At 28.1% G+C, this 10,993-nt stretch overlaps 1 protein-coding gene across 1 annotated transcript in view; it reads right to left on the bottom strand.

The window, feature by feature from the left end:
• Window positions 1–489: 489 nt before the first annotated feature.
• Pgi (glucose-6-phosphate isomerase) overlaps window positions 490–10,993 on the bottom strand; it is a 52,205-nt gene continuing 41,701 nt past the window's right edge. Inside the window, exons 14-17 of the mRNA XM_043052754.3 lie at window positions 6,888–7,016; window positions 4,653–4,728; window positions 3,289–3,355; window positions 490–1,185 (exon numbers count right to left, since the gene is read on the bottom strand). Coding sequence (XP_042908688.1) covers window positions 1,065–1,185; window positions 3,289–3,355; window positions 4,653–4,728; window positions 6,888–7,016 — 393 coding nt within the window. The 3' untranslated portion in view covers window positions 490–1,064. The remainder of the gene's footprint in view (window positions 1,186–3,288; window positions 3,356–4,652; window positions 4,729–6,887; window positions 7,017–10,993) is intronic.

The raw sequence follows: 10,993 nt of genomic DNA, 5'->3' as shown, positions 1-10,993 counted from the left end.
TTTTATGAGTTCTATTTACTTGCAGCGTATGCGCCGTAAATAAAACTTATTGTTTTTCTCAATTTTTTTTTCTTTTTGACCTTTTTGTATTTCTCTATTATGCTATATATATATATATATATATATATATATATATATATATATATATATATATATATATATATATATATATATATATATATATATATATATATATAAAAAGAGAGAGAGATTTGTTTACTCATGTACAAACCGTGACACATGTCCTACAGTAATGATGAAATTAGTATGCAACTTCCCAGGTTAAACTGAATACTCTATCATAAATTACACTCTCATTATATCTTTTTTTTTCAACATAAAGAAAGAGTAGAAGTTAAAAAAAGAATGTTAACAAAGCAATGAAATCTCCTTAATAAAAAATATTAAAAATAAAATTTACCAAAAATTTTGACTACCAAAGCAATCAAGAAGGTGCAAAAAAAATTATCAAAAACACTAACAGCAAAATGAAAGAAATATTTAGGATCAATTTATTTCAATTTTTTGAATTTCACAAGATTAAAAAAAAAGCAAATATTTTCAAACTAAAGAATAATACCGAAGCTCATATTACTGAACTTTGTAATTCAGCAAATACTGTTACTTAAATAAGTATGCTTATAAAACACACACAATATGCAGATAAATTAAAAAACATTTAATCTTTGACAGTAATAATAAATCCACAATTTTTTATGTCATAAAACAGTAATTTCAAATCTTTTGTATTCAATGATAAATACAATAACATCATGTAAAATATATCCACAACATTTCATTCAAATTTAATATACATTTCATAATTCACTCAGTTGAATAAGATGATATAAGGTTTAGATTAAGTATTCAAGCACACAGTTTTTTACAGGAATAAAAATATAATAATTGTTAAACTAAATAGATTTTTAAATCTTTACGCAACACGAAAAATAATGTTGAATAAAGAAGTAGTTTTAAAGGAATTTCCATTCAATTTATTTTAACAAACGATGGGTAATTAAGGTACTTTTAAAACAGGAAATGAAATTATTTCAACATCGAGATTAGTTATGCTTTTTAATGAAATTAATGAGTCCATTTGTAGAGCTGTCGTGGGATGATACTGGATCTTTTCCTTTCAACTCCGGTTGGATCAGTTTAGCTAATTGCTTTCCCAATTCAACCCTGAAAAAAGAAATAAATAGTTTTCTACTGTGAATTACAACATTCATTTAGCAAGGGTCTATTTTGTGAAAATTTAGACAAAATTTGGGAAAATTAAAAATTATGTTAAAAAATCAACACCAAAATATGATAAAGTAAGAAATATTTTCAAAAACTGCCACTTCAAATAAAAATCATTTATTTCAGGTAAATTTCTGTATATTTTTCCTCATATGAAAAAGATAATTTTGCTATTTTAAATTTGTGGGCTTAAAATTTCATAAAAAATCATTGTCCATAGTTAAATTTCAACTTGAATTTAATAAAAACATGCATTTAACAGTACTGGCACTAAAAGTTATTTTCATTATGAGAAGATTTTCGACTCGGTCATACAGAAAAAAATAAAAATCACTTATGACAAGTAAATTTCTGTATATTTTTCCCCATATAAAAAAGATAATTTTGCTATTGTAAAATTGCGGGCTTAAAATTTCATAAAAAATCATTGTCCATAGTTAAATTTCAACTTGAATTCAATAAAAACATGCATTTAACAGTACTGGCACTAAAAGTTATTTTCATTATGAGAAGATTTTCGACTCGGTCATACAGAAAAAAATAAAAATCACTTATGACAAGTAAATTTCTGTATATTTTTCCCCATATAAAAAAGATAATTTTGCTATTGTAAAATTGCGGGCTTAAAATTTCATAAAAAATCATTGTCCATAGTTAAATTTCAACTTGAATTCAATAAAAACATGCATTTAACAGTACTGGCACTAAAAGTTATTTTCATTAAGAGAATATTTTCGACTAGGTCATACAGAAAAAAGTTTCACATAGAAAAAAAAAAATTCATAAAAAATAAAGGTCTGTCAGAATGAATTTACAACAGTGTTTAAGATAATGTTTCAATGTTTAAAATAATGTTCGAATTTTGACTTCCTGTAAGGTTTACAGAGGGAGATCCTCGTTGTTTAATTTTAAAAAACTCAGCTAAAAAAAAAGGTTAGGTATACCATATTGCAGTATCTGACCAAACATGTGCTACCTTTTTGTAAAAGACATCTGGCGAAAAAGCTCCTCTTTTCTCTAGATTGCAAGGAGAATGGGGTTTGCATGAGAGCTTGCTTCATTAAAAGTATTTTGTGAAACTACCGTTTTTCCTAAAGTTGAATTTGGGAAGGTACCGTTAAATGGTAGTAAATATACCCTTGACAGATCTCTGTTTAGAGACATATGGGTAACAATTAGTTGAAAGAAAGCTAGACTGTGTCAGAAACCCTTAATGGAAATTTAATCTAAATAAGTATGAACAGGGTATCTGCCCACATGGATTTCTGCATTGAACAAAATTTGTTTTTCTAGAAAGAAACCTAGATTTATTAAATCTTCTCAGCCCATAAACAGCCCTATTTGCCAGATAGAGTTGGATTTTTATATCAGGAGTCATTCTGCTGTCAATGGTAATAATTAATCCTGAGTAAGTAAAACTCCTTACTGTTTCATTCAATCTATAAGAATCCATTTCAAGATAGGGGACTTGAGAATAACATATATTTTGTTCTCTCTACATATATGACTATGATTTTACTCTCACACATCAACTGTTAACTAAACTAATGGCGCGACAGCCCAAGGCCTACCATATCCATCTCAGTTTTCTTGACCTTGGGCTCTGGGGTACAGGAGCAGATGTTCCGGGCAGGTGGTCAGCCGAACTCGGAACCCCCAGTGTTTAGTTCCCAAGCATGATTGGTCCTCATTTATCGTCCCACTGAAGGGATGAAAGGCTGAGTCAACCTTTCCCGGCCCGAGGATCGAACCCAAGACCTGTGGCACGGGCGCACGAAGAGCTACCACTCAGCCACCAGGCGTCACTGAAACACTGAATGGTAAAAAAAAAACGCTCTTTTGAAATAACTAGAATTGGTAAATAGTATCTATGATTTATCGATTAGCACAATAGTAAATTACTGTGCAAATTGAAATCAAAATACAAATTGAGAAATTTTATGTCAGGGCCATTATCAATGATATTTTACACACTTTAAAAAAAATAAAATATGTTAAATAAAGTTTTAACTAAAGATAAACTAAATAGATTAGAATACTTACCCCCATTGGTCAAATGAATTGATGTCCCAAATAATACCCTGAGTAAAGATCTTGTGCTCATACATAGCTGAAATTGAAGAAGAAAAACTGTTTATTAACTCCACATTTGTATTAGACATGATACTACATTTACTTTGAAAAAACCCAGATATATTTCCCTTTCATATTTTGCTCTCCTTTTTTGTTGTAATTTAACAATTAATTGATAATATACATTAACAAAATGCAAAATTATTTTCATAGACTTTACAAGATCATATAGGAGAAAATTGAGTGTTGCAACATTTAAATCCAATTATATTTAGGTAAAACGGTCATGAAAAATTTGGGTCAAAACTGTGTGGTAACAAAGACTCCCTAATTGAATATATTGTTTATCATATATATCCATATAATAATAATGAAATAAAAAATTCCCAATTTTGAATTAAAAAACACGTGTTTTCTAACAAAATGCTTCATGTACAAATTTTAACTTTTTTTAAATTTAGAAACAAAAGCATATTATACAATATTTTAAGCTTAGAACTACATTGCATGGGTAGATGAATCACTTACACTGTGCTAAACTAAGTTTCGGGACATCAATTCCGCAGGCAACACCAAATTTGCTGAGATTTTCAGAGTACAATTCAAAGCATTTTACAGTTTTTGGTTCATAAAAATAGCATGACTTTAATCATAGTTCAAAAATTTACTCATGACGTCTATTAAGAATTAAAATATAAATCCAAAGAAAAACTATTTTAGAAACAAAACTGATAATTTCTATAACCTAAATTTCTTGATTATTTCATGAATAAAGATTTCATGATAGTAAACAAAATAAATTAATAAAAAACAATAGTTTTAGTTTTAAATTTGTCATTCATTTTATTTAAGTCAAAAAGAGATGAGCATTAAATTAACTGATATTACTATTATATTGTTTACGGAAATTTAATTTAAAGTTTAAAAAAAAAAACAATTTTTTTTATACAGAAAATTTAAGAAAAAAAAAATATTAATTAGTCATTGATAAATAAAAAAATTGATAAATAAAAAAATTGATAAAAAATGCATGATAAAAAAAATAGATAAATGAGCTCACCAATAGAAATATTACGTAACATATTTGTTATGCAAAATAGTTTTAATGCCTTAATATTAGATACAAACACATTAGTGCAGATATTCTGTGTGATTATTACAAATTGCTAGCTAATATGGCAAAAAATTTCTGTAATTGATTATTAATTTTCCCGATTTTGCCTGTTTCCGTTAAAAATACTTACGATGACAATGCATAAAGTTAACAAAATCAAACAGATTTGGAAACAAAAAAGTAAACTTAAGAATTATGGAATTAAAAATATAGAACTTACCGATTAAACAACCCAAGTTAAGAGGTGATATTTTATCCAATAAAATAGAATTTGTGGGTTTATTACCAAGGAAAACCTAGAAAAGAAAAAATATTTTTATACAAGAGTTTAAAAAACATCAAATTAATACTCAGAGTTGCTAAAAAGCCGGGCTTTTCCGGAAAAGGCTAAGTGGTCTATTTTTATTAAAAAGGTCAGCTTTTATTTTTAAAAAAAGCTTTTCTTCCCAAGTTCAAATTTTTTATGGTTTTTCATTGATGGACTAACATAATCTTGATTTTAACCCTCAATAATTCCATCATAAACTATTATATTTTCTGATAGTAACCAACATAAGTAACCATCATCCCAATGTAGGATTTCGGAATGATTTATGATGGCCCAATATAAGAATAGCAACTTGTTTTGATGGTTTGTTCATTTTGAACCATCAAAAATTTTCATCATAGTTTCTTAGAAACAAATGTTGGAACGATTATGAACCGCCATCGCCACAATGTTGAAATTCGGACTGATTTATGATGATCCAAATTAGAAAAACCAAATTATTTTGATAGTATACTCCTGAGAACAAACAAGAATTTCCATTAAACCATCATCGAAATGTATAGTTGTAACCATCACGGATTGTTGATCGAGAGAATCAACCTTCTCTTGATGGTTAACCATCTTAGTATTAAGGTAGCATTTTCCATCATAGAAAAAATGGAAGTTTGTTGGCATATCAAAATCCATGAAAGCAGAATGTAAAATGATGGTGACCATCAAATGATTGCTAGAACATCATGAATCACAATGAAACCAACATAAACCATCAAGAATTTTGACTTGGATTTATTGACTTTTTTTATATTTTATTATTTAAAATTAACATGCTAGTTCCTTTTATTAATACCTATTCTGAAGAATAAGTAAAATATGTTATGATACTATGCATCATAATTTAATACTTTATAAGCTTAATAGCTAATGTGATGAAAATAATAACTAATGTGAATTACATAACGGCAGTATTTAAAAAAGAATTTCATGTCTTTAAGTTGAAGAAGTTTGACATATGATCAGGGGTCCTCTTAGTAGCATGCTTGGTCCCCAAGCACAAAAATGTTTTACACTCCTTTAGTATACCATAATGTTTAAAAACGAACTAAAAAACTTCACGCACATAAAATAAATCATTTTTAAGACACGATGCAATAATTTTAACAAATTTAAGCATATTTTGATGACCCCAAAAACTCAAAGCATTTTTAAACCTCAAATAATAAAACAATTTTCAAAATTATATAAATGAATTAAAAAAATAAAATTAAATAAACATAAAGGTATAATAAATTTTAAAAAAAATTCAAAAAGTATGAATTATTTTGTCAAACTAAACAGTTATTAAAACAATGCCTAAGTATCTAAAAATTTTTCAATGGAACATAGAAAAATAGATTTCGGTTGCCTTTTTAAGCTTTCTTGGAGATAAACCATTCAAATTATTGATGTTTTAATGACAACCAATCACTGTTTGTAGAAAGAAAGTGCACACTTCATACAATAGAATATATATAGAATTGCCTCCCCTATCTCTTAAGAAGTCACAGATATAACATTCCTACCTGATTTCATTTCCATCATATTAAAAGCTGATCACGAGTCACAAATGACCACAAGCATCACATTAACACCAGAAAGATATTTTTTTCCGCAGAGGGTGGGAGAAGCACCATTCACAAACGAAAATCATTTTTGTGCTTTGGACTCAATGTATACTTTGTGGGTAGACTTGACAGTACAAAAAAATGAATACACATACAAAAATATCAGATTATTTTCAATAAAATAGGTTTTCAGGTATGTTTACGATACTATTTTCTGAATTTGTTTTTAATATTTAACCATAAAAAACGCTCTGCAAATTAATCTTTTTGCATAATATATAAATACATTTATAGTTAATACAGATATAACATTAAAATTTAAAAAAATCTTATCGTGTCCACTAAGTATGCAGGCACTCTTTATAAAAATAACTCCCTCTACAACAATATATTTATCTGGTCCCCAAAATATTGTTGTAGCGAGGTTTTACAGTAGTTATTGTAGTGTTTTCGAGCTAACACAATCTCGATCCAACTTCCCTTACTTTAAGATAGATTATTATAAGGACTGACAGAAAGTGCAACCATTAGAGAAGGAAGTTAATGTGCTTAATCAAATATTTATTTCAAGTAATAAGAAAGTCACCTTATGTGGTAATATCTTTTTCAGCTTATCATCAGGGAGTCCAGCTTTTTTCAGTTCTTCCTCAGCCTCTTCAGTGGTCTTTCCTCGCATCAGAGCTTCAGGCTGAGCCAGAAAATTGGCCAGTAATATCTATAGAATATATATTTAGTTAACATGCATTTAATCTTACAAATATATTTTCAAAAGCAGTAAACTGTTTAGCAAAAGGTTAATAGGATAATCAGATCTTCATTAATTCTTTTTTTTTTTTTTTTTTTTACATGTCGTTTAAAAACTTGACTCAACCTAAATATCTGTGTGTATTTTTTGTATTCACTAGTTTTTATGTCTTCTTTCAAAATACTTTTCACAGGGTATCTGCTACATCTTAGATTTTCAAATTCATGACTTTCCATGACTCATTCCAAGAATTTTTCATGACTTATGGAAGTTACTATTTTCTCCCGACAAAAACACAACAATAAATTTAAAAAGCATTATAATAACATTAATTGAAATGTCTGTCTATACTCCTATTTATTTTAAATTTAAAAAATAGAGTAAAGAAAGAGTTCAAGCAATAAAATAGCTGGGGAAAAATACAAAAGCAAATATTTTTTTTTGCCCTTTTTTCTGCAGAATTATATTCTAAAGATACTTTTCTTGATCATCAGAAAGGAAATAAATACTCCTGATTTTTCCGTTCTCATTTCGGAATTAAAAAAAAACTCGCCTATGCCTCAGCTAGAATTTGAAATTGATAAAATAAAAATAATAAATAACAAAAACAAAAAATTTTTTTCTGCCGATTTATATTCTAAAGATGCTTCCCTTGTTCATCTGAAAGGAAAGAAATACTCCTGATTTCTACGTTTTCATTTCGGAAAAAAAAATTCGACAATGACTGGCTTTCTTCAGCTAAAATCTTAAATTGATAATAAATAAATAATAATAATAACAAAAATTCTGAAATCACAGAAGTTTAAAAGATAATTTGCTCTAGAAATGTTTTTTCTTTCATTTTTTGAAAGAAAACACCATAATTTTTAAAGAACATGAAAAAAAAAACATTTTATATTTTAATAAAATATGACTGTGAGTGGGGATTTTGTTACTAATTTAGATATTCGCGGCACCATGAAATGGGGGGGGGGTAAATTTCATTTTAAAAATTAGCCTTTTGGCGACCTAAATCTATGACTTTCCATCATTTTTTTAAAAAAAAAGTTAAAATCATGACAAATTTTGTTCAATACTTCAATTTACCCAGGTGCGCAGATATCCTGTTTTGGTCAGCAAATTTTCACTCACAGCTCACTCACAACTACCATCATGTTTTTAGGAATACACCAAAGAATTGATTTTGCTCTGAAAGTTTCGAGCGGACACTAAGTAAACAATCATTCAATATTTTTCAACAATTTTGTAATGAAATGCACTAAATTAATAGGCTATTCAGGGTTACCACTCAAATCTGTAAAAAAAATTTCCTGTGTTTTCCCTGTACATATTATACACAATATATTAAGAGAAAGCAACAATTACTGTGTTCTTGTGTGAGCTATATTAGGCTAACTATATTTATTAGTTTTAATTGCTGGGAAAACGGTTTAACATACTTAAATTATGCTACAGCAAATAAAATAGTTTAGTATAGATGAAATATCATGGTTAAATATCCCACAGATTACGCTTTGAGTGGTCACCATTTTTTTAAAGACAAAAATAAGAAACAAAATTCCCAACATTTTCCCTATTATTTTAGGTGATTTTTAAATTTCCTGTATTTTCTAGGTTTTCCCTGTGGAGTGGCAACCCTGATATTGCAGCAATTCCACATTCCTTATAAATGTCCCTTTATACCCCTAAAGTTCCTTTTTCTCCATTTTTTTCCGTCCTCAACATAATTTGGCCCTCACTCATTACTTTAGTTTTAATCTTAAGTTTTTATTAATGACTCAAAGGACAGAGGACAAAGGTTTAAATCAAAGCAATGGCTGGTAGATACGAATATTAGATTTGGTTTTAAGATTGGAAACAGATAATAGTTTTAAATCACCTTGCTGTCAGGTAAAGGTATTCGTGGCTTCCCTCTCCTTGTAATCCAGGTTAATTCCATCAAAAAGTCATTTACGAAAGCTATTTTGGATCAATACTTAATTCAGGAGTTCTGTTGTTTTCTGGGTTGGGTTATAAATGACATGGTTACGGAGTTAAATTTTTATTTTTAGTTGTAAACACAAAATTGGGTTGGCTGTTCAACGTTGTTAATAAAGTATATTCACTAGTATATAAGACATGTTAACTCGATTCTATGTAGGGGTACCTTTTCATAGATGAAGGTAGACAAGGTCGATAACAAGTCTCCCCACATTGGTGACCTTGACGTGATGCGAACATGCCTAACTAGACAGCAACGCTCACTTCGATCTGAACTCGTCTACTTCGATGGATGGTCCTCATTAAACAGTTGACTCGCTACTTGTGAATGCGTCATTATCCACCTCCTCGAGCTGTTGCTACTTAGTCTCGATCACACACAACATCCCATGCAGCATGAAAGGGCAAATAAACGTTAAAAATCCGTTTGTCCGTTATAAGGTTTTGGTCTTACGTTAAAATTACGTTAATTTCACGTGATGATTTTCACCATTTCTTCATTCGTTAAAACGTATACGTTAAAATTACGTTAATTTCGCGTGATGATTTTCACCATTTCTTCATTCGTTAAAACGTATACGTTAAAATTACGTTAATTTCACGTAATGATTTTCACCATTTCTTCATTCGTTAAAACGTATACGTTAAAATTACGTTAATTTTACGTAATGATTTTCACCATTTCTTCATTCGTTAAAACGTATACGTTAAAATTACGTTATTTTAACGTTATCAATTTTCCCTTTAAATATTTCGTTAAAAATACGTACTTAAAATACGTTATTTTAACGTGTACATTTTATCCATTTTTTGACCGTTTTTTAAAAACGTTTTATTAGCGAAAAATTGACGTTTTGTTGCATAGTTATATTTACGTAAATTTTTTGGGATTATAAACGTAAATTTAATTGTAAAAATGTTTCAAACAAAAAGGATGAACCTGTGAGAGCCCAAGAAAGATAATCTTTTACGTCTCTCTTGAATTCGAATAAACTGAACATTGCAGATTTTCATCACAATTCATATTTAATTTTTAATACTTATAATTATTTTTGTTTCATTAAACTGGTTATAAATATTTGCTTGTTGATAATATTGAGTCGGCTCATTATCAGTAACTGACAAGGGAAATATGAGTTTTAATTCTTATATAACTAAACTATGATGAAAATTAAGAAATTTTCCGAAATACTGAATAATGTAAACATTTTCTACAACTTGACATGCAACGAACATACCGTAGAAACACATTATACTTAAATTTAAATTATCTCTGTCAAGAACAAGAGTCGTGGTGTAGTGGTTACAGCGTTCGCCTCAAGGGTACGGCGTCCTAGGTTCGAGCCTACTCTAGTGCTATGCGAATACTAATAAATATTATTATTCAAAGATCTTAATATAAAAAATTTATTTTTCTGTTATGTAAAAATTGATTCACTATTTTTTTATATTTCAATTATCGCTCACCATACTAGTTTATGAAAAATAATTTTAATATTATAATTATTATTTTCTACTTCAATCAACATGAAATAGAAACGATTATTTTTGGTTAATTTTGTTAACATTTATTTATTAATTTCTTACTTTGCAATAATCGCTTACCGTATATAAGTTTTTTCAAAATAATTGCTAAGAAATGAGTCTACTTTTAAATTCCATGTTCTTACTGCATGAAAGAGACATATACTTTATTTTAAAATACTGATTTAATTTTTTTTTTCCTTCCAGAAACTTCATAAATTGTAAAAATAGAATTAAAGTATTTTGAAAAATTTATCAATCTTGATTCTTTAATGTATATAATATTTATTAATGAAAAAAAACATACATATCAAAAGACAGGTTAAAAGATAATTCTCAAAATTAGTTTTCGTAATAAAATTTAGTGTGGGAAGTTTTAAAATATTGGTTGTTATTAAAAGACGTTTTTACACACAACAACGTTTTTACAAATTTATTAAATT

Source organism: Parasteatoda tepidariorum, chromosome 9, assembly GCF_982258835.1.
Source record: "Parasteatoda tepidariorum strain Cologne lab strain chromosome 9, Ptep-v5.0, whole genome shotgun sequence".
In the NCBI taxonomy this organism is placed as follows: Eukaryota; Metazoa; Arthropoda; class Arachnida; order Araneae; family Theridiidae; genus Parasteatoda; species Parasteatoda tepidariorum.
This window is presented reverse-complemented; position numbering and strand designations above follow the sequence as displayed.